General features: G+C 46.3%; 6 protein-coding genes across 6 annotated transcripts; 2 read left to right on the top strand and 4 right to left on the bottom strand.

Annotated features, from left to right (window-relative positions):
* Nucleotides 1–9920: 9920 nt before the first annotated feature.
* On the bottom strand, nucleotides 9921–12074 carry KVR01_009324 (uncharacterized protein; the record flags this gene model as incomplete). Its single annotated transcript, XM_044794474.1, has 3 exons — nucleotides 9921–10522; nucleotides 10584–10928; nucleotides 11033–12074. The coding sequence occupies 3 exons, from the start codon at nucleotides 12072–12074 to the stop codon at nucleotides 9921–9923; spliced, it is 1989 nt and encodes a 662-aa protein (XP_044641826.1).
* Nucleotides 12075–12707: 633 nt separating this feature from the next.
* Nucleotides 12708–14755, top strand: KVR01_009619 (uncharacterized protein). The gene is made up of 2 exons (XM_044781379.1): nucleotides 12708–12867; nucleotides 12966–14755. The coding sequence occupies exons 1-2, from the start codon at nucleotides 12822–12824 to the stop codon at nucleotides 13499–13501; spliced, it is 582 nt and encodes a 193-aa protein (XP_044642121.1). The 5' UTR covers nucleotides 12708–12821; the 3' UTR covers nucleotides 13502–14755.
* On the bottom strand, nucleotides 13551–14687 carry KVR01_008926 (uncharacterized protein; the record flags this gene model as incomplete). The annotated part of the gene is made up of 1 exon (XM_044784733.1): nucleotides 13551–14687. One exon carries the CDS (start codon nucleotides 14685–14687, stop codon nucleotides 13551–13553), a length of 1137 nt encoding a protein of 378 aa, XP_044641428.1.
* A 94-nt stretch (nucleotides 14756–14849) lies between the features above and the next one.
* KVR01_009321 (uncharacterized protein) lies at nucleotides 14850–18251 on the top strand. The gene is made up of 3 exons (XM_044785082.1): nucleotides 14850–15451; nucleotides 15532–17254; nucleotides 17308–18251. The coding sequence occupies exons 1-3, from the start codon at nucleotides 15419–15421 to the stop codon at nucleotides 17898–17900; spliced, it is 2349 nt and encodes a 782-aa protein (XP_044641823.1). The 5' UTR covers nucleotides 14850–15418; the 3' UTR covers nucleotides 17901–18251.
* A 589-nt stretch (nucleotides 18252–18840) lies between these two features.
* Nucleotides 18841–19961, bottom strand: KVR01_009282 (uncharacterized protein; the record flags this gene model as incomplete). The annotated part of the gene is made up of 3 exons (XM_044792416.1): nucleotides 18841–19421; nucleotides 19509–19645; nucleotides 19702–19961. 3 exons carry the CDS (start codon nucleotides 19959–19961, stop codon nucleotides 18841–18843), a joined length of 978 nt encoding a protein of 325 aa, XP_044641784.1.
* Nucleotides 19962–20843: 882 nt separating this feature from the next.
* On the bottom strand, nucleotides 20844–23007 carry KVR01_009155 (uncharacterized protein; the record flags this gene model as incomplete). The annotated part of the gene is made up of 2 exons (XM_044782499.1): nucleotides 20844–22622; nucleotides 22705–23007. 2 exons carry the CDS (start codon nucleotides 23005–23007, stop codon nucleotides 20844–20846), a joined length of 2082 nt encoding a protein of 693 aa, XP_044641657.1.
* Nucleotides 23008–23130: the final 123 nt, after the last annotated feature.

Raw genomic sequence — 23130 nt, 5'->3', positions numbered from 1 at the left:
TTAAATTAAAATTAAAAATATTTATAAATTTTAATTTATTTAAAATTAAATTTATAATTTTAATATTTTTAAAATATATTAATTATTTTAAATAAGAATAACCTTTTAAAAATAAAGATTTAATTATTAATAATTATTTTTATAATATTAATATTATTATTAAAAGATTATATTTTATTTTATATATATTTTAATATATATATAATATTTTAATATAATAATATATTTTTAAAAATATAAAATTAAAATATATATTATTATATTAAAATATTATATATATATTAAAATATATATAAAATAAAAATAAAATTATATATATAAAATTAAAGTAAAATTCTATAAAAATAGAATTATATAAAATAAAATTATATAAAAATAAAATTATATAAAATAAAACTATATAAAAGTATTATAATTAAAATTATTTATTTAATAAAGAATATTTTATTATAAAAGTATATAAATATATCTATTAATTTATAATATTAATATTATTATTAAAATAATATCCTTTAATTTTATTTATATATTATAAAGCTAAGACTATAAATACTTATTATATTATAACTATTATTATTAATATTATATTATTTTTAAGCACTAGGTCTTAAGTGCTTACTACTATATAAAGGCACTATATGTCCTTAGATATGTATGGAATAGAAGTGAAACTACATATCTATTAAATTAAACTCTAGAACGTTCAACTTCAACTTGCCGACTCACAAAAATGCTTTTACTTCCCATACCATTCTTCTTCACCTTATACATTATCTGATGCTCGCTTGAATCGCTGCTAGTTGGAAAGTTCTCGGGATCTTGGGCGGTGCCTCTATAAGCGTCGCAGACGGTTCCCATGTTTCCCATCTCGACATCCCGCCTGTTTGAGAATTGCTCATAGGTCTTTCTTGAATTCTGATGGAAAGGGAGGTTCGACACCCCTGCGCTCGGCTTCTGTCTGGATGTACCAAGAGAGTCAATACGGAGCATCTTCCGGAAAAGCGGCCTTAAGGTCGCAAGGCATCCACAGAACATGCCAACGGCGATCTCTCCGTAGCCCCATATCACAATGTTGGAAACAGAGACTGGATGCATTAGTCTATTAGGCCCACTATTGAGACCTGGGCGCCAGACTTACAGAGATAATCCGCAGAGTCGGTTAGGTTGATGGTATAGTTCAGTCTGATGCAAGCTGCCAGACTTGCACTGCGAGGTTGTTGGTACACAGAGGGATCATTTGGGGCGAGAGATCATAGACAGTATAACTCACAATATTCCCAGCCCGAGGATTGCCGCAACTGAGAGCTTTTCACTTCGCTCAAGTCGAACGTGCCATAATAATGGAATAGGCAGGAGAGCAGTACTGGAATGAATCAGTCAATAGCTCTCATCATCGCAAATACATACTGGAAACGAGAGATGATCAAATGCATGTCTTCTCGATATCAGGGCTACTTACACCCAGTCCGTAAGTATGTTCACTGCTGTACAAGCGTAATACACATCAGCGAGCCAAGCCGCCGGGAGGCAGAAGCCCTCTTGGCCAGTCTTCCAGGCGTAAGAGACGGGGGTACATTGGAAGATAATGTAGAACATGGCGCCGGTATTGGCCACAAAGAAGAGGGCCATCATTGCCCACTGAGAGTAAATATACGCCTTTCGGTTTTGGGCGATTCGAATTAGCATTAAGGAGATGGAGAGCTTGATGGGCAGGATTGCTGCGCAGTAAAAGACTTCAAAGAGGAAGAAGTACATCAAGCCCAGGGTCTGATAACGCTCGTTTCCCGGTGTTTTCAGGTGCTTGGCATGCACACCGACACCATTGACGGAAGCAAGAATGCAACTGATTGTCAAGACAGAAAAGGGAATCTTGGAAGCAGGAGTGTCAGTCCCAGACCACAAACAGTTGAATTGCTCCCGTTATCCCACTCACAGTTGCGAAAGTCATGACCCAGTCCTCGCTTGCCCATGTTTTACCACGGCGAACCCATACTCGAAGACCGTAGGTCACATAAGCAAGGACCATCAATGTAACGACTCCTCCCAAAACATCTGTCCGGTCACAATCAGTCAAAACTCTGTGATTCACTACATCTTCAGCCTCGAAAGCGATATGTCTGGGTTTGTCCTAGCAACATTAGAAGTGCGGCAGAAACTCTGTGCCTAACACTAGTAACAGAATATCTACAGATGCAGCCGTTGAAGGTATTTCAGGTGTAAAATTGTGAAAAGGGAATCTGGACTGTGGTAAATCTCTACTCACTAGGCGCATTGTCTTCGTAGATAGTCATATCTCAACAATGTTGCAATAATGTAGTGTTGCTTGATGTTTCTTATCTACCCAGGTACATCCGGTGCTTGCCGGACGTTCGTGGGAGGAATGAGACTGCTCAGCACGATAGCTTTTGGGAAACGAGACGGGGGCAGTTGCTGGTGATATCACGATACTGGAGGAGCAAAGAAAATGGCAAAAAGTTGGAGCAAGAGGGACTCGAGGAGTTTTTCTCCTGATCCGAGATTGCCTAGTGGCAAGGTCTCTCCCTCAAGCGAGCAGCATTACGGGAACGCAAGTCCACCAGCCCACTCAACCCACCCGGGTGTCCTGATGTACAATTCCGCGGGCGATTAAGATTATGGATAGCCATATAGTCTAGGGAAGCTGAGGAGACTACTGAGCTGTAGCTCGGTACAAACGGGTGGGTGTCACGGCAATAAGCAAGGCGAAGTGGGCCACCTCGCACGCACAAGGATACCAAGACGAGCGATCCACTGCGATAATATTTAAGTAAGACGCAGGGGTTGGGGGGGTGGAGATGACTAAACTCTGGGTCTTGAGCCTTTACCACGGTATGAAGGCACCACATACATTTCAACTTTATTATATAATATAAAATACGTGTCTGGCGGTATCTGCAAATAGTTGTAGGAATATTTGTAACGACAGCTTCTGCTGAGGCAGAGAGGGCAGACGCGGCAAGAGCCTCGGTCAAGGATGCACAGGGTGATTGGCCGCACCTAAAATGCTGATGTCTGAAGGGTTCGTGGCAGTCACACAGTCTGACTGACAGTCCTGGGCCCAGTCACGAAACATCATGCTCGGTTGTTCCGATTGGTGAGCGGCAGGGTTACAAAACAAGACCTCGGGAGACTCGACGGTCCGATAGGACATGGACAAGATCGGCGGGCCAGGGATGTACGCCTGCCTGGCCCTCGGGAAACCCACTTCTGATGGATTTCTCGAAGATGGCAGTGGATGTGACCCACAGGAAGAGAGCCTCATTGTTGGTGGCTAGCCACAAACTAGCGAGCGTCTTGGTGCCGATCAACGAGCCATTGTCTCGAGACCCTTGCAACTTGATGCGCGGGCAGTTCTCTTCATTTTGCCAATGCAACCCATACTGGACCTCTCATCGGAAAACTGGGAGACTGTTCAAAAGTATCGCCGCGTTCCACCTTTTGAACCATTCATTTACCCCTTTCCTTCCCCAGTGGCGAACTCACAGCACTATGAGGTGGACTTCGTGGATATATTCTGAGCTGCAAAGAGCCGCCCCTCCTGGGGATTCGGTGATCAGGATGGATTACCATGGTACCGTTCTCTTGGTCTAATTCAGATGTCTCCAGGAGCGTGGAGTCTAACCATGTGATCAGAAGTTCCCAGGGATCGTCAGTAATCAGAAAGGGGGAGGAGTACGCATATGGGCTTCCGGGCTGCCGGACTGCCGGGGACGAAGACAAAAATTCTACTGAGACTGAAAGACTTCATGTACTATCTTGAGGAACAAACCTTTACAGTGCACAAAGATTACGGATTTATCCTTACTTAGCGGTACCTTTCCTCATGCTGCACCGTAGTGTCACCTTAAGGATCATTCTGCTTTGCATCTCCAATTTCCAGGCCCGCAAGGAGCCGGCAAATTTTAGTGGCCTCGCGGCCGGTGTCCATCCGTGCCCTCGGTGTTGTTGCAAGACGGCATTAACTGACGGCAGTCATTGTCATCGCTGAACACCCTCCCCGGGGCCCGGGTCAGCCCAGGCGCCACAGATTCCAGTTTGAGAAGTCAAGGTGCGCCTGGGGTCGAATTTCGCAAATACCCCCCGGGCTACACGGTCACGTAAGCATACTCAAGCGTTCGGACACGAAGCTCACAGCCTGTGTACAACTCAAAAATGCCGATATGGTTTTTTTTGTTTAACATATCGCTTCGACAATGGATCTTCGATGCATCTTGATGTATATTTCCCCGGATTTGCAAGGGAGCGGGGCCATTAACAGGCGAGGAGCGGATGTCATGGATGCTGAGTCGCGCATGTCAGTGAGCACAGCTTATTTACTTTTATAACAACCTAGAATCTAACTTACTTATAACTATATTTAAACTATATAAATTAAACTATATTATAAAATAAAAATAACTATATTATAAAACTTTTTTACTTTATTTATTTTTTATTAATATTAATTTTATTATTAAATTAAAATAAATAGTTTAAATTAAAAGATATATAATATATTTTTAAAATTAATTTAATTAAATTTATTATATTAAATCTTTATAATAACTTTATAATTTATATTTATAAAATTATTTATTATTAAAATTTTTAATATTAATATATTAAATTATATTTAATTAATTTATTAAAAATTAAAATAATTATAAATTATAAATTAATTTAATATTAATAAATATTATATATAAATATTAAATTTATTATATAATTTAAACCTTTTAAATATAAAGTTAAAAGATTTATAATTATAATTTTATAATTAGTTTTTATTTAATTATATTATATTATTATAACTTTATTTAGTTTTAGTTTTATTTAAGCTTTTTTAAGTTTTTAGTTTTAATATCTTTAAAGGAGTTAAAGTTTTATATTTTTAATTTTAAGTTTAAGATTTTTATAAATTTTAATATACTTTAAATTAAGTTTATAATTCTTAACGTTTTTAAAAATATATTAATTATTTTAAATATTAATAACTTTTTTAAAGTAATAGTTTATTTTTATATAATTATAAATTTAATTATTAATAGTTATTTTTATTTATAAGCTATTAGAATTATAAACTTAGATATTATATATAGTAATAAAGTGTAGTTATTGTATTTAAAGGTTATCTTTTAATTTAATTAAATAACTACTTTTAAATAGTTTTACTTATAATATAATAGAGTTAATAGATAGGTATTTACTTAAATAGAGTTAAAACCTATATATATCTCTAGTTAAAGGAATAATAGCTTTTATTTTTATTTATTTTAATTAATTTATATTTAAGTTATATAATAATATTATATATAGTACTTAATAGTATTAAAACTAATTTATAATTTATAATAACTTTAATTTTTAATAGATTAATTTATATTAAAGTTAATAATATTAGTTTAAATTAATTAGATATAATTTAATATATTAATATAAAAGGTATTTTTAATAATAGATAGTATTATAAATATAGTAAATTATAAAGTTTCTATAAAAAGTTTTATATAATAAACTTAATTAAATTAATTTTAAAAGATATATTATATTTTATTTTTAAAACTCTAACTATTTACTTTTAATTTAATAATAAAATTAAAAAATATAAATAGTTTATAATTTATATAATTTAAATATAAATTAATTAAAATAAATAAAAATAAAATTATTATTTTTAATTTAAATATATATAAATTTTTAATTTTATTTTAAAATTAAATATTTATTTATTTATTTTATAAAATTATTTAAAAATAATTATTAAATTAAATTAAAATATAATTAAATAAATAAATTATAATTTATTATTATATATAATATATAACTTTATTATAATTAAAAATATTATATATATTTTTAAATATATATAAAATAAAAATAAAATTATATATAAATTTATAATTTTAATTATTTATAAATAAATAAACTTTAATTATTTTAAAATAAAATAATTAAAAAGTTTAAAAGTTTAAATTAAATTTAAAATTAAATATAATTATAATAATATAATATAATTAATTAAAAATTTAATTATAAAATTATAATTATTAGTTTTAATTTTATATTATGAAAAGTTATTTTAAATATATATAAAATAAAAGAATAAAATTTATAAAAATATATAATATAAACTTAATTTTTAAAAATAATTAAAAATTAAATATATTTATATAAATTTAAATTAAATTAAAATTAGTTTTTAATATTATATTATAAAAGTTATTTTAAATATATATAAAATAAAAATAAAATTATATAAAATTAAAATTAAATATTATAATTATATTTTATTATTAAAATTTATAAAAATATTTAATATAAACTTAATTTTTAAATATTTAAAAATTAAATATATTTATATAAATTTAAATTAAATTAAAAAAATAAAGAATTATAATTATAAATTTTTATTTTTATATATAAAAATATTATTAAATTTATAAATTATTTATTTTTAATTTTATTATTAAATTAAAAATAAATAATTAAAGTTTTAAAAATAAAATATAATATATTTTTAAAAATTAATTTAATTAAATTTATTATATAAAACTTTTATAATAACTTTATAATTATTTATAATATTATTTATTATTAAAAATATATTTTATATTAATATATTAAATTATATTTAATTAATTTAAATTAATATTATTAACTTTAATACAAATTAATTTATTAAAATTAAAATTATTATAAATTATAAACTATTTAATTTTACTATTTTTAAATATTATATATAAAATTATTATATAATTTAAACTTTTAAATAGAAATTAATTAAAATAAATAAAATAAAGTTATTATTTTTTAATTAAAGTTTTAACTTTATTTAAATAAATATTTATTAAATAAAATTATTTAAAAATAATTATTTAATTAAATTAAAAATAATTAAATAAAATAACTATATTTTATTATTATATATAATATTTAAATTTATAATTTTAATAAATTTATTATAAATAAAAATAATTATTAATAAATAAATTTATAATTATATAAAAATAACTTTTATTTTAAAAAATTATTATTATTTAAAATAATTAATATATTTTAAATTAATTAAAAGTTATAAATTTAATTTTAAATAAATTAAAATTTATAAAACTTTATATTTAAATTTAAAAGCTTTAATTTAAATTTAATTTATTTAAAAATATTAATTAAATTTTAAAAAGATTTAAATAAAATTAAAAATAAAAACTTAAATAAAAATAAAAATTAAAATTAAATTATAATATAATAAAATAATTAATTAAAAATTAATTAAAAATTATAATTATAAATTTTTTAATTTTATATTTAAAAGAAATTATTATATTTATATTATTATTATTATTAAAAATTAAGCTAATATCTACTTACTTAGTAATTATATTTACTTACTTAGTTTTTTTTAATTATTTACCTAATATAAAAATTTATATATAAAGCCTATATAAAACTATATACCTAACTAGGATTCTCTAAATTTTTAATACTTTTAATATAAACCCCTTCTATATACCTTCTAATACACCTTCTAGTACACCTTCTAGTACACCTTCTAGCACGCCTTCTAGCACACCTTCTAGCACCCCTTCTAGCACGCCTTCTAGTACGCCTTCTAGCACGCCTTCTAGCACCCTTCTAGCACGCCTTCTAGTACGCCTTCTAGCACGCCTTCTAGCACCCCTTCTAGTACACCTTTTAGCGGGCCTTCTAGCCTGCACGCATTTAGGTACTAATTAAGCGTTTAAATGCTAATTAAATACTAGAAGGTTAGAAGTCTATAGGGCTAGAAGGCTAAAAGGAGGGCTAGAAGGCTAGAAAGTATATACTCTTTACCTTTACCTTCTTAGCTTCTAGCCCTCTAGTGTTTAGTTAGTATCTAAATACTTAGTTGGTACTTAAATATAGGCGTACTAAAAGGTGTACTAGAAGGGGCTTATACCAAAAATATTAAAAATTAGAAAAGGAAATTGTGCCATAAGGTCTCTTAATACTAACTTAAAAGGTACTTATAAACATAAAGGAGTTACTTAAAAAAATTAGTATTAGGTAAGTGGTTGGTAGGAACTAAATAAGTAAATATAATTACTAAATAAGTGAATATTAACTCTTAAAAATATATTTTAAGTTAATATATTAAATTATTTTTAATTAATTTAATTTATAATTATTATTAATTTTAATATAAATTAATTTAATATTAATAAATATTATATAATTTAAATAATTATAATTTAATTAAAATAAAAATAAATAAATATTATTATTATTAAAAATATATAGAAATTTTAATTATATTATATGTAATTATTTAAAATAATTACTTAATTTATTATATTATTAAATTAAAATATAAGTTTTAAATATATAATTTTAATAATAAATAATATAATAAATATAAATTATAAAATAATATATTTATTAATATATAATTATATTTATATATAAAATATAAATTAATATTTATTTATTTAATAATTATATTTATTTATTTAATTTTCTTTAATTATTTATTTAATATAAAATTTATATATAAAGTTTATATAAAATTATATATTTAATTAAAAATTTTAAATTTTAATATATTTAATATAAATCTTTTATATACTTTTAATAAGTTAATATCTATTTATTTAATAATTATATCTATTTATTTAATTTCTATTAATTATTTATTTAATATTAATTTTTAAGTAACTCTTTTATATTTATAAATACTTTTAAATTAATATTAAAAGACTTTATAGTATAATTTCCTTTTTTAATTTTTAATACTTTTAGTATAAGCTTTTTTAGTACCTCTTTTAGTATACCTTTTAGTACCCCTTTTAACACCCCTTTACTTTTACCTTTACCTTTATCTTTACTTTTACCTTTATTATTTAATTTATATATATTTAAATATTAATTAAGTATTTAAATATTAATTAAATATTAAAGAGTTATAAGTTAAGAAAGTAAAATAAAAATTATATACTTTTAACTTTTTAATTTTTCTTTTAACCTTTAACCCTTTAATACTCTAAACTTCTAGCCTTTTAGCGTTTAGTTAGTATTTAAATGCTTAGTTAGTACCTAAATGTATGTAGTTTAGAAGAAGGTGTGCTAAAAGGTGTGTTAGAAGGTGTGTTAGAAGGTATATTAGAAGGGGTTTATATTAAAAGTTTTAAAAATTTAAAGAATTCTAATTAGATATATAGTTTTATATAGGCCTTATATATAAATTTTTATATTAGGTAAGTAGTTAGTAAAAAATTAGATAAGTAGATATAATTATTAAATAAGTGAATATTAACTCCTTTTTAATATACCTTTTAATACCCTTTTTAATATACCTTTTAAGTTTTTTAATTTATATATATTTAAGTATTAATTAAATATTTTAATATTAATTAAATATTAAAGAGTTATAAGTTAAGAAAGTAAAAATAAAAATTATATACTTTTTAACTTTTTAATTTTTCTTTTAACCTTTTAACCCTTTAAACTTTTAACTTTTTAATATTTAATTAATATTTAAATATTTAGTTAGTATTTAAATATATATAAGTTAGAAGGTATGTTAAAAGGTATATTAGAAGGTGTGTTAGAAGGTGTGTTAGAAAGGGTGTTAGAAGGGGTGTTAGAAGGGGTATTAGAAGGGGTATTAGAAGGGGTATTAGAAGGGGTTTATACTTAAAGTATTGAAATTAAAGAAGGAAATTATATTATAGGGTCTTTTAATACTAACTTAAAAGATACTTATAAATATAAAGGAGTTATTTAAAAAAATTAATATTAAGTAAGTAATTAATAGGAATTAGGTAAGTGGATATAATTGTTGGGTAAGTAGATGTTGGCTTATAAAATATAATTAGTCTGTAGTTATATTTATATTTCTTTATTTATCTTTATATAGAGCCTACTACCCCCCCCCTAGGTGTGTTAAACTAGTTTCCGACCATGGATATTCTCCCCTCAACCTGTGGCGCGATGGCCTTGGTCCAGTCACAGTCAACTTCATTCTCCCGAAGGCCGTCCCCAGCGCTTGCATTGACGCCAGCCTTTTTACACCATTTCCGAAACGTCTTCCTCATGATCCTCAGCTCAGCTTCCTCGTCGTCGTCTTGCTCCGCAATGCCCTCGAGTGGCCTGGGCTCCGGGGAAGGGCTGGAGCCATCATGCTCAACGTCGGTCTCCCTCTCTGTCAGCGGCCCCACACTACTCCTCCTCTGGCGCATCTTTTCTGGGGAGAAGTGCTCCCAGCCTCGCCTAGATGACTTGCTTGATATCGGCGTCACTGGGGTCTGAGCCACGGGGGAGGCGACAGTTGCAGGTTTCGGCTCCATGCACGGGTGGGACTTGGTGACGTTGGAAACAACCTTGCCCCAGTGGCGCTTCATGGAGGGTCCGAAGCCCGCCCATTGGTCAAGGACTTTGAGGGACATGAAATACTGTCTCAGCATCATAGAGATCAGAATGCCGTTCTCCTCCGAGACGAGCTCAACGGCCTGGCCGCCTTCCTCCTCGATAAGAAGGGATTTGTAGCCGTCTGTGCCAACATGGTCAGCGACCCCGAGTGGGACATGCTTGAGGGTTCGGATTTGACTGACCTTTACCGCGGCCCATGTAGCCCCTGGTGGCAAGCACATAAGTCTTGTCGGGGAGGTACCCATCGCCAGCAATGTCCACTGTGGTAACCCTGTCGCCCACTGCTCTTTTCGGGTCGAAGGTAAAGCGGATGTTGGAGACCTGCGGGAAACGCCCTTCCAGTGCCGGGTACAGACTCACGGCGTTCTCGAGGGCCTCTCGTATGGCCTGGCCGGTAACCCTGAGGACCACGACGGGGTCCTCAAAGGGGAAACAGTCGGTGATATCCCTGACGCGGATGGGGCCTGGGGGGTAAACCTGGTCACCACGGATGGTGCCAGCGGCCATTAGTGCACAATCGGCCGAGTCTGTGCCGGGCGCGCGCAGGAGTCAGCCAGCCAGCGGCGAGCGGCGAGCGGCGAGCGGCGAGGGGTGAGGGGTCGGGGCAGTGGGTGTGGGCTGGGCAACCTACAGTGATGGCGCATGATATCGCAGACAAAGTTGCCAATGTTTGATTCGCGCAGGCGAACGGTGGTGAAGCGGGCATCGAGGGGGGCAGCGGTCCAGCCGACGGGCTTCTCGAGGGACTGCTTCAGCTTGGCGGTGAGCTTGCTTGCCAGCTCGAGGGTGGGGGCGTGCTCGGGGACGGAGGAGACGATGTCGCGGCGGTAGATGACAAATTGCCAGGGCCTGGGGGAGCCGGGCGGGGCCCTGCGGGCCTCGATGTAGCTGAGCTGTTTGAAGTCGGTGCCGGACCTCAGGACGTGGCAGCCGTTGATGAAGCTGTGGGCGTAGTAGTGGTCGTGGCCGCCCAGGATGAGGTCGATCTGGTCGCCGACGTTCTCGGCCAGCTTGTTGTCGTTTGGCTCACGCATGTGGGTGAGGGCGACGACCAGGTCGGCGCCGTCGCGGCGCAGCTGGGGGACGAGCTCCCTGGCGGTCTCGGTGGCGGACTTGTAGATGAGGCCCGGGGGGAGCGAGTTGATGGTGTCGAGCCACTCGCGCTCGCCGAGGCCGATGATGCCGATCTTCAGGCCGTTGGAGGCGGTGATGATGTGGGTGCGGCGGGCGTTGCCGATGGGGACGTCCGGGCCGAGGGCCGGGTCGAGGACGTTTGCAATCAGCCAGGGAAAGGAGCACCTGGCGGCGAGGGTGCGGAACTGGCCGACACCAAAGTCGAGGTCGTGGTTGCCGAGGCTGGCGCAGTCGGTGGCGAGGGCGTTGAGGACAGGCACCATGTGGCTGCCCTTCGTGATGGAGCTCTCGAGGCTGGGGTTGAAGGCGTCGCCGGAGAAGAGGGTGAGGCAGGCGGGCTGGTCCCTGAAGCGGTCGCCCTGCTGGTATTCCTTGCAGACGGTCATGAAGCGGGCAATGCCGCCCACGGGCTCGGCCGAGGAGGCGTCCAGGTGGTAGACATCGTTGTAGTGGAGCAGCCTCAGGTCGGGAGGACTGGCCGTCGGGCTGCCGTACGTGACGACCTCGTCCGCCGTGGGCTCGGTCTCGAGGGGAGGCATTCTCGAGCTTGGCTGGCCGGGCTGGCCGGTGTCAGAGACCCCGGGGTGGGTGAGTGAGTGGGTGGGTGGGTGAGCAAGTGAGTGAGGCCAGAGTGAGACGAGGCGATGGGGGTGAGGTGCGGGCAGGGTGCAGGGCGCAGGCGAGTGCAAGTGCAAGTGCAGATGAAGGTGCTGCCAACGAAGCGACCAGGGATGGAGGCAGACAGACAACGCATGCGCGTGCCACGGCGGTGAGACGGCCCCGGCGCTGCTGCAGGTAGGTGCTGTGCTGCATGTACGGAGTACATGCCAAGCCGCGACGACTCCGCTGCCACACACGAGACAAAGGACCTGACAGTAGACCAGTACTCCGTAGACCCGACTCAAGGCAATGACACCCGCCTGCAGCTTCCGACCCGGACCCGGCGCCCGTCGGTACGGCACGGCACTTGTGTGCCTGATGGGATGGTCCTGGGTACCTAGGTACCTAGGTACTTACTTTTGGGGGCCTGGTCCGTGAGTCTGCCTGGTGAGGTGCGCGAATGCGCGTGAGGTACGTACCCAGCCAGGACTGGACTGAAACGAACCTCATATATGGGCCTTCGGACCTTCAGACCTTCAGACCTCAGACCTCAGACCTCAGACCTCAGACCTCAGACCTCAGACCTCAGACCTCAGTCACCACCCCCAGATACTGTACACACTAATCCGTCCCTGACAACCTGGCTGGCATCCTGCACCTTGATCTTGCCACCAACCACCGCCGTCATGTCTGCTTCCGGCCGAGCTCTCGTGCGGCACGCCCGGCGTCAAGGTCCGTGTCTGACCAGCCCCGCCACCCGCCACCCGCCGCCCACATCGGCCCGGGCCTGCTGTATCCGCCCCTGCTCACGTGACCCCCCCCCCTTCCAGACGTACCTGCCATCCTAGGCCTTGTCAAGGAGCTCGCAGACTACGAGCATGAGCTCGCCTCGGTCGAGGCTACCGTCCAGAAGCTCGGCTCCACCATCGCCTTTGCGCCCTCGGAGCTCTCCCCGCGCGAGCCCACCACCGACGCCCGCGGCCTGCCCATCACCGAGCCCACCACCCCGCTCCGGCCGGCCAGGTGCCTCCTGTTGTATGCGCCCGGCGACGACACCGCCCCCGTGGGCATGGCCCTGTACTTTTACAACTACTCGACCTGGCGCGCCAGCCCTGGCATCTACCTCGAGGATCTCTACGTCACCCCGCGCCAGAGGAACAAGGGCTACGGGAAGCTCCTGCTGGTGACCCTGGCCAGGGAGGTCGTGGCCATGGGCGGCGGCAGGCTGGACTGGAGCGTCCTGAGGTGGAACGAGCCCAGCATCCGCTTCTACGAGGACGTCATTGGCGCGACGCGCCAGGAGGAATGGCTGGGCATGCGGGTGGACAGGGACGCGCTTCTCAAGCTGGCCCGGCTGCTGGACTGAGGGCACGTAGAGAGAGGTAGACAGCCAACGGCGCGCAATACAGCAACAGTCACCTGTTTTTGCCCTTGCTCTTGCTCTTGTCCTTGCCCTTCTTGGCCCTGGTGGCCGCAGGGGCCCCGTCGAACAAGGTGGCGTGACCGGCCGCCGCGACAGGCACGTCCTTGGGCACCTTGCCCCAGGTGATGTCCCACCTGTCCTCGGCGCCGGGCCTCGCCTCCATGGTGGGGGTCAGCTCCCACACCCTGGCGAACAGGCGGCGCAGTGTCCTGGGTGTGTAGGTGTGCATGCCGATGGGGGCGCCCTGCCCGTGCGGGCCCGGCACGGGGCGGCCGGTGCGGCCCCGCTGCGACCTGGAGCTGGCCCGCTCGGCGGCGCGCACGGGCTCGGTGGCGTGGGCGTGCCAGCACCACCGTGTGTTCACGCCGTGGCTGCCTCGTAGGGGGACGGCGGGCGGGCGTCGCTGCGGCATCTGGCAGAGGGCACTGCTGTCGGGGCGGCCCAGGGCGAGGGCGCGCAGGGTGTCCCAGTCGGCGGCGGGCAGCGGGGGCAGGATGCGGTTGACCAGGCGCACGTACTCCTTGCGCAGCTTGCTCCGGGCCAGGGCGGCGGGGAGCGGCCTCTCCCAGATGTTGGTGCGGGGCAGCCTGGCGGCCGGGTCTGTCTGGCTGGCCCTGATGTCGGGGCGGGGGCTCTGTGGCGGGCTGCGCCTGGCCTGGGAGTCGGCGAGGGCGCGCAGCTTGCGGGTGTCCCAGGCGTCCAGCCAGTCGCGTGGCCGCTGGGCGGGCGAGCCGTCCTTTGCGCGGTAGGTCCGGGCCTGGCTGTCGGCGGCGACGGCGGCCTCGAGCTGGGCAGGGTCGGCGGGCGGGTCCTGGCGCAGGAGGGAGCGGACGAGCAGCCTCCTCCTGCTGCCGGTCCTGCCGAAGACGAGCAGCAGGACGCGGTGCAGGTTGTGCACCAGGCCGTTGTTGGCGGCGCTCAGGAAGCGCAGGTCGTGGCGGGCCTGGCGGAGGCGGCGTCTTGTCTGCGGGCAGGCGGGCGGGTCGCGAGCATGTCGGCGGAAGCGGTTCACGATCTGCTGTCTGACGAACGGCTGGCATACGGGGGGCAGGTACGAGGCCTGGCGGAGGAGCCCGCGGTAGACGTGCAGGGCGGGTGAGGCCGCCGCGGCGACCAGGGAGCGGCGCATGGTCGTGCGTGCGGTTGGACGACACAGATTATTGTTGTTGTTGTTGATGATGATGTGGTACCGTGTAATAATAGCAAGCAGGGCAAGGAGTACCTGGGTACCTAGGTACCTAGGCCAGTACTCCGTACGGAGTACAGATCGTGCTCCGTACTACAGTAATCCGGCGCGTGTGGTGGGTGCGCCGGGTGGCCCGTGCACGGGCGACCACACACGAACTCCGCACGAAACAGACACGTCCCGGGGCGTCGACGTCGCCTGCAGCCCATGCACGCACTCAAATGTCCCTGGGGAGGCAAGCCACCTAGGTACTTGATGTATCCGGTTCTTCCTGACACCCTGCTCACCTGACCTCGCGTCCGTAGGGGCTGGTAGTCGACTAATCTCCTGAACGTCCCCGTCCTGTCCCGTCCTGTCCCGTCCTGTCCACGGGTCGACATCGCCAGCCACGGTCGCGCATTTCAGCCTCGTGAGCTGAACTCCCTCGGCCTCTGATCGAGAACAATCCATTGTCGCAGTGTCAATGGCCCTCTGATGCTCGCCCATCTCGTTCCTCTCACGCCCATGTCCATGCCACGCCCGTCCTCGCATCAGCATCACCTCCCCCCTTCGCAATAGTCCGCCAGCCTCGCCGTCAGCGGCCCTTGCCCTCAGCCTGTCCGCCCCCGCCTCCGCCGCCTACCACCAGCCCACCACCAAGCACAAAGAAGCCTGCAGACCCCTTGCCACCCACCATGGACGACGACCCTTTCCCCCAGATCTATTCTGTCCGTATCTCCCCTCCCCCGCCGTTTCCTGCCGCCCACTGATCGCTGCGCCGGCCGTGCCGCTGACCTTGCTTCCGCAGTCCGTCTACTCCGGCGTCGAGGTCTACGAGATGGAGGTCAACAACGTCGCCGTCATGCGCCGCCGCCACGACAGCTGTCTCAATGCCACCCAGATCCTCAAGGTCGCCGGCCTGGACAAGGGGAAACGCACAAAGATCCTCGAGAAGGAGATCCAGACCGGCGAGCACGAGAAGGTCCAGGGCGGCTACGGAAAATACCAGGGCACTTGGATATCTTATGAACGGGGCGTCCAGGTCTGCCGCCAGTATGGGGTCGAAGACCTCCTCCGCCCCCTGCTGACATACGATATGGGCCAGGACGGCAATGCTGCGGGCCGTGGCGACCTCAACACCCCCACCAAGGAGCAGGCCATGGCTGCCCAGCGGAAGAGGCTCTACAGTCAGCCCATGAGCAACAGGTCCAACAGCATGTCTGGCACCTTTTTCAAGAACATATCCTCCACCGCCTCCAACGCCGTTGCCGCCATCAGCAAGGCCAGGCTAGACTCACCGGCGCCCAGGGGCCGCGGCGGCCTGTCAAGGGCCCCCAGCTTCAACCGCCAGCCCTCTGCCTCGATGCAGAGCGTCGACGACTTCCCTGCCAACTCGCAGCAGAGCTTCGCCTCCGACCACGCCCGGAACGGCGACTCTGCCTACCCTGCACAACGCAGCAGCGCGCAGCCGACGGGCGTCGACGGGGCCGAGCCTCCCAGGAAGAGACCGAGGGTCGCGGTGACGCCGGCAGATAGCTTCGGCCACCTGCAGTCCCAGTCGCAATCCCAGTCGCAATCCCACTCTCAACCACAGAGCATGTATATGAGTGCCGACAACTTCCCGGGCTCCCCCACCGAGCCAAACGAATCCTTCATCTACTCCCAGCACGGTCTGAACCTGCATCAGGTCGAGGACCACGACGGTGTTTCCCCCCTGCCACCCCTGCCCTACGACGAGTCTGTGGATGCCGAGGCCACACGCAAGACACTACTGACTCTCTTCGCGGAGCCCGCCGATCCCGATGCTTTCGAAGAGTTGCGGTCCTTGACACCCCTGGAGCTGGACATGCCCATCGACAGCCAGCAGCACACCGCCTTGCACTGGGCCGCCACGCTGTCGCGCATGAGCATCGTCCAGGCATTGATCAGGCATGGGGCCAACCCCTTCCGGGTGAACTCGGAGGGGCAGACCGCCCTCATGCGCGCCGTCATCGTCACAAACTCTCACGACAACTTTTCCTTCCCCGAGCTGCTTGATCTCCTTGGCCACACCCTTGAGGTGGCAGACAACAAGGGTCGCACGGTACTGCATCACGTTGTCGTCACGAGCGCCATCGAGCGCCGCCACGCCACGAGCAAGTACTACCTCGACTGTCTGCTTGAGTGGGTTGTTCGCCAGGGTAGCGCCCCGAGCAGTCAGGACCACGCCGCGAACCCCACCGGCCCACACCAGTCAGGTAGCGCCCACAAGATAGGGCTGGGCCGATTCATGATCGAGGTCGTTAATGCCCAGGACAAGGCCGGCGACACAGCATTAAACCTGGCCGCTCGGATATCGAACCGGAGCATCATCTCACAGCTCCTCGAGGTGCATGCCGACCCTTCAATACCAAATCGTGTCGGCCTGAGGCCGGTAGATTTCGGCATCGGCGAACTGCCCGATGCGGATCGGGATGTCGAGGACGTGGCAAAGAACGATGTAGCCGTCAGCACGCAGAGGAGCAAAGAGAGTAGCGATGATATCGTCGCCTGTAAGTCAGGTACACCTCGCGAAAAAGGTCGACCGTTGCTAATCAGCTTGCAGCTATGAAGGACCTGTTGGGAGAGACGGCCGCGATTGCGCAGGAAGAGCTCAAGGCAAAGCAGGAGACCCTCGACGAGCTCCAGACGGCGCTGAGGGCGAACTCGTCAAGGCTTGCCGAGACGCGGCGGAACCTCGAGGTCGTCAAGGAGAAGGCAAAACAGCAGCAGGTCAACAGGCAACAGGTTGCGAACCTCTCCCGCGAGCTTGAGAGCCTACAATACCGCATGGGTCACATGGATAATGAGCAGGCCGCATCACAGAGCAACTCTGCCGCAGCCTGGGAGGACGAGCTCGAAAGGGCGCTAAACTCGGCCGAGCACCAGCCCGCATTGCCGGATGCTGGTATCCTCCGAGCCCGTCTAAAAGCAACGACTGATATCCTGAACACGATGAAAGACAAGGTGTCGAACCTGAAAGGAACGAGCCGGGATATCGAGTACAAGTATAGGCGCCTGGTTGCCCTGGCGGCCAACTGCCCTGAGAGCCAGGTTGACGATTTATTAGAGGGGTTAGTGCGGGCTGTGGAGAGTGAGAAGGGAGAGTTGGAGATTGGTCGCGTGCGGAAGTTCCTGGGCGGCGTGGGCGGACCATAGCTTGCTCCGCCCTCCGGGGTTGAGATGCAATACACGCCCCGCAGTACATGATGCCCGGTTTGTACAGCGGGAATAGTTCGACATCTGTGCTCCGAGGTTGGTCATTACATACGGTCTGGTTGTAGCCAATTGTCAGAGTATGATTGGGCCTCTCTGTTTTGTTATTCGGTCTGGGGGAAATGGGGCGGCGCGAGGGGGGTGCAATTTTGCATGATACCATCAACCGCCTTTTAGTCGGTCTCTTAGTTTTTCTGTTCGCTAGTCATCATCAAAACTTGGCTGTTTATGGCGTGGACGTGCCAAATCAAGTCAATGGATTCAAGTGCAGCAAGAGTCAAATAATCATCACACAACAAACCGAAGTATGCCGCTCTATACGGTACAAGGGATTGCTCTCAACATGCACTATGCGGGTGCTTTGGCGATGAGTGTGCCACCTCTCACCTGAGGCGCCGCTGCATTCAAGCCCACGAGGTCACTGCCTTGGACCCCAGCATGGGAATTATGATGTGCAACCAAGACACACCCCCCCCCCTTCCAGCTCGGGGACGATCTCTTGCCCGGGAGCAATCCTAGGCTTTTGCTCTCCAAACACCTCACTACAACGAGATAATTGACACCCAGTGGCAGGACTGGCAGCACACAATGCAGAAGATTACAGTTCCTGAGGGAGTGTTTCAGCTATGTCTACGGCTTTCTAGGTAACACCGGAAATGCCAAAATCTTAGGGCCCGGTCTCGATTCCACTCATGTTCCCCTCCCCTCCCCGTGCGCGATGCAATAGAAAGGCTTCATCTGAGCTCATCCCCGTGTTCCTGGAAAATCACCGAGGCCACCATGTTGGGCGTTCTCCGACAGGCCTCTGATTGCTAATCATATTCGCTGCCTTCGTTGAGGAGAGCCAGCGCCCAAGGGCATGGCCCCGCCACCAGAAGCAAGTTTACTTTGTTCCATGCTCACTGCTGTCATCATCATCATCATCGTCATACACAAGCTCTTCTGAATCCTCGAGGGAATTCCGGCCATTGTAGTCCTCGGGCAGGTCGGGGACCTCGTCGAGCTGCGTTTCCCCTTCGCATTCACCCCAATCATTGGTTTGAGTCGGGTCGCAGAATTGGGCTACCCAGCTCAGCTTGCCTGTGATCTCCAAGCTTTGTCTGTCGATCACGAAATGGAGTCTGTAGACGCAATTTCTGCCTCTGATGAGTTGAAAGGCTTCGAAGTATGTGTTGAATCTCGAGCCTCTTGCCGGCTTCTGGTAGCAGCAGAGCGCGTGGTCTTGCCTGCATCTGTAGTGGGTCGTGTTTGGATAAGTGGGTGGGAGCAGGCGCTTGTAGTTTTGGATGGAGTCTTCACAAGGTATTGCCCGCTCTCTGAGCCCGATCAAGTCTGCTGCTCCTCCACCAAGGCCCTGTTCGGCCGAAGAGTCAAGGATGGTCGGAGATGGAGCCTGGCGGGCACAATCACCAGTGACACCCAAGCATTCGAGGCAGCCCTCTTCAGTGACGGCCACCAAGCCTCCTGTCGACTGTGGTCAGCCCAGATCCAAGCGCATGTGAGGAGACGTGCGCTGCTAGTGGATTGTCAACGCACCAAGGTTCAACGCACCAAGGTCAAGAGAGTACCCTTCCGGTCTGGCATCCGAGCCATTGAGGTCGCAGTCGCAGAGCAGGTGGGCGACGCCCTGGTCGCGCTCGTCCTTGTTGACAATAGAGCATAGTCTGCAATGGCTGGCGGAGGCGGCACTGCATCGACGCATAGCGTCAGCTTGGTGTATGACCAGAGGGGTACGACTGCTTACTCTTGTGCAGGGGCCAGCCCCCATGCGCGTCCGCCCAGGCCAAGGTTGGCCTTTCTAGGGCCCCATCCCAGACACCGGTTGAGGTCGACCGAGGTCAGCTTGGGATCTCCGGTGCCGTGGCATATTCCGGACAGCACGCCACCGTTGTAGTCAATGGACAAGTCATGACAGACATCGAGCAAGCCGGATGCAGCCCGAGAGAAAGCTGGTTGAGCCAGGAATGGGGTGAGGCGGGAGAGGAGGCTCTTGGGACTCTTCATCTTTGCGGTTTCGCGGCGTCTTGTTCTCGTGAGTCAAGGTCAGAATGCCAAGGGGCGGATATTCAGGACAGGTTGTCAAGTGACCGGTACGATAGCTATGAGAAATAGGGTGCTGAGGTCAAGAAGTAATGGATGATGGATCGTGCTTGATCAAGAAAAGGTGTCGCCTGTGTGAAAGTCGTAGCTCGGCTTGCGAGGGAGGCGATGTGTAAATAAACACCTGGGCAGGGAGACGGATGGGTGGTCGCGGCGCCTGGGCGCCTGCCTGCCACGAGTGTCATTGTGTCCTTGTCTGAGCCGAGGACAGGAAGGAAGGAAGGAGATGGCAGAGTGCTTCCAGGTGACGACCAACCAATGTTACGTTGGTAGGCACCTGGGCACCTCCGTACCTACCTAGGTAGGTAGGTAGTTCCTTGGGCAGGTAAACAAGCCATGGCCCGTCGGACCTGCCAGATATGAAATGGTTGCTGATGGCTCTCCCTCATTTATACAGTCTACTGGGAGCCCACAGAACGAGGTTTAGTAGAGGCCCTTACTTGATAAACACCCCCCCCCCCCGGCCCCTTGTCTTATTTCAAGGTTTTATTTTTCTTTCCTCCCGCCTGTTCAGTTGGCTGGGTAAAGCGCCGAACTACCTAGTTATGTGAAGAATGTCAGTCTGTCTGCCATCAGCCGTGCGTGTGTTGCGTCGGAATGTGATTAGATGGTAGGTTCAGTAAAGTGCGTCGAAGAAATCATCCTTCCCTGAACGCCCACGCTATGTCTCAGTCCTTCTTTCCGGCAAGCTGCAGTGGTAGATCTTGTGCCGGCTCCGTCCACGCGCTGCCGAGGGGTGGACGAGTAGCAAAGAAACCGCTGCCACTACCTTGCTGCACACTCCGCTCAAGCTGCTGCCCTCTGCGAATACAGACCCTCCCAGCGGTTTTCCACCCCGTCCACGGCGCTGCTCAGGGCGTTGATCTCGCGGTCCAGCTCCTCTATATTTTTGTTCAACGCCCCGACTTCCTCGAACCGCCGTGAAGCCCGAGCATTGTTGACCATCTCCTGCACCAGGAATCTCTGCTCCTCCAGCACCACCAGTCTCTCCCGGAGCTCCTTCTCCTCCGTCTCGAGCGCAGACACCGCTGTGCTCGTTTCGCTGCCCCCACCAAGGCTGGCCGTTTCAGACCCCGGCTCGGCCGACTCGCCTTTGCGTAAGGGGGACAGCGCTCCAGGCACCGATGAGGCGCTACCATGCCGTTCTGTGCCACCCAGTAGCCGCCTGTGACCGCCCGGGTTGCCCGGGCTGCTAAGGTTCCTCTTGAGCATCTGGGGCAAGCTCTTCATGGGAAGCATGTAGGTGTGTAGAAATGAGCTTGCGGCTGTGTACACGTTCTTCTGGAGCCTCAGCTGCGTCGGGCTCGTGGTCTTCATATCACGGATGCGCTTTGCCGCCACATGGTATTTCGCAAAGCTGTCCGTCAGCCTCTTCCGCAGCTTGTTCGCCTCCTGGATCTGTGCGCGTGATGGTGGCGGCCTGTCTGACAGCAGTTCATCATCTGGCGGCTGGAGGGCCACGAGCGCCCTTTGGAACGATGGCATCAGCAGCCGGATTCCGCGCTCGAACTGGCGAAGTGTCTCGTAGGCCCTCTGGTCTGGTGGTTTGAGTGTGACGGCCTCCTGGAAGTCGCGCTTGGAAAATATGGTATGCTTGCAGTCGCGGCACATTCGCACGTCGACGCCAATGTGGCTGCCCTTGGGCGATTCGGGCTTCTCGTTACCGGTCCCGTTGGATACCGGCTTGGTCACGTTCAGCCCAACCTCGCTGGAGCACTCGGTCTGCGCGTCCGCGCAGACAACCCTGCCGCACATTCGGCAATGGTGCCTCCTGAAGGACCAGGAGAACTCCTGCTGGCAGAATGGGCATCGGGGGACCCTGGCGTCTTCTTCCCATGTCACAACAGACTGCTCAAGCTGCTTCCGTGCATTTTTCTGTCCGGCCAAGGAGGCGACTGGGGTTAGCAGTCCCGCACCGCCCCCGACCGACTCATCCAGGGGGCGCGCCAGGAGCTGGGTCAATTTGGTCAACCTCTTCTCCAGCCTCTGTATCTCAAGGTTTTGCCTGTCAACCTTCTTCCTCCTCGTAGCGACAAAGAAGTCCGTGTGGTCGACCATGACGCCGCCATGATCATTGTACCCCTCTCTAGACTTGTAGCAAGTCTCGCACACCCGACACCAGTAACCCCTGACGGGCTCATGGGCCGCCGACCTCGAAAGCTTCATTTGGTATAAGGTATGCAGCTCACAGAACAGCCTGCCGCAGTTCCTGCAGTTGACGTTGCCGTCCAGGGCCCCCAAGCTCTTGCCACATGACGGCTCAGTGCACCTGTCGTTGCCGGTGGAGCGTTGCCAGTGTTTCCTCGTCACCAGCTCGTCCGGGTCGATGACGGTGTCGAGGGGAAGCCTGGGGCCGGCTGTGGCAGGAGGCGGCGCGATGGGCTGGGACTCGTTTGGCTCGAAGACGTCAAGGCCGCGTAGTTTGGAGTTGATGATTGACAGGGGCTGGAAGCGCCTCGCCTTGAGGACTTGCTTGTCGAACCATGTCTTGACCTCATCCTGCTGGACCTCGGGAAGCTCTTGGTGGTTGTCGTCGATGTGGCGGTTGAGTTGGAGCAGCGTCAGCTGTACAGGCGGGGGGGAAGTTGTTCAGCGGTGTCCTCGGCAGGAGCCAAGTCTGGTTGGGGGCAAGAGACGAGGTGCCTACCATCTCATCGTCACATATCGGACAGACCAGCCTCGGGCTGGAGGCGTCGGCATCGGAAGGGCGGCCGATGCTGATCCTGGAAGCAAGATCTTGGGGGCCAAAGTCGGCGATGGGGGTGGAAGAGGAGGGTGGGGAGATGGAGTTCTGGGAGGTGGAATAGTGGTCGGTGGAGGAGGCGTCCGAGGGCGCATAGGGGCTGGTCTCGCGGGCGCGGGGCTTCGATGTTGGATGGGTAGGGTGCGGGGGCGCGATGCCCTTGCCGTTTCCTATGATCCTCCCTCCCCCGAGCTTCCGGGCCGACATGATGGGCGTCGTGCTGCCTGGCGACGGTGCACCGCCGCAGGGCTCTGAGGACGGACCGTAATATAACCTGACGGACAACGATGTGGGTGCGGGTGATGTGGCACGAGGTCGCAACAAGCTCAC

The sequence above is a fragment of the Diaporthe batatas genome (assembly GCF_019321695.1).
Source record: "Diaporthe batatas strain CRI 302-4 chromosome Unknown Contig00011, whole genome shotgun sequence".
Lineage (NCBI taxonomy): Eukaryota > Fungi > Ascomycota > Sordariomycetes > Diaporthales > Diaporthaceae > Diaporthe > Diaporthe batatas.
The sequence above is the reverse complement of the archived record's forward strand: the minus strand, read 5'-3'. Positions and strand labels throughout refer to the sequence as shown.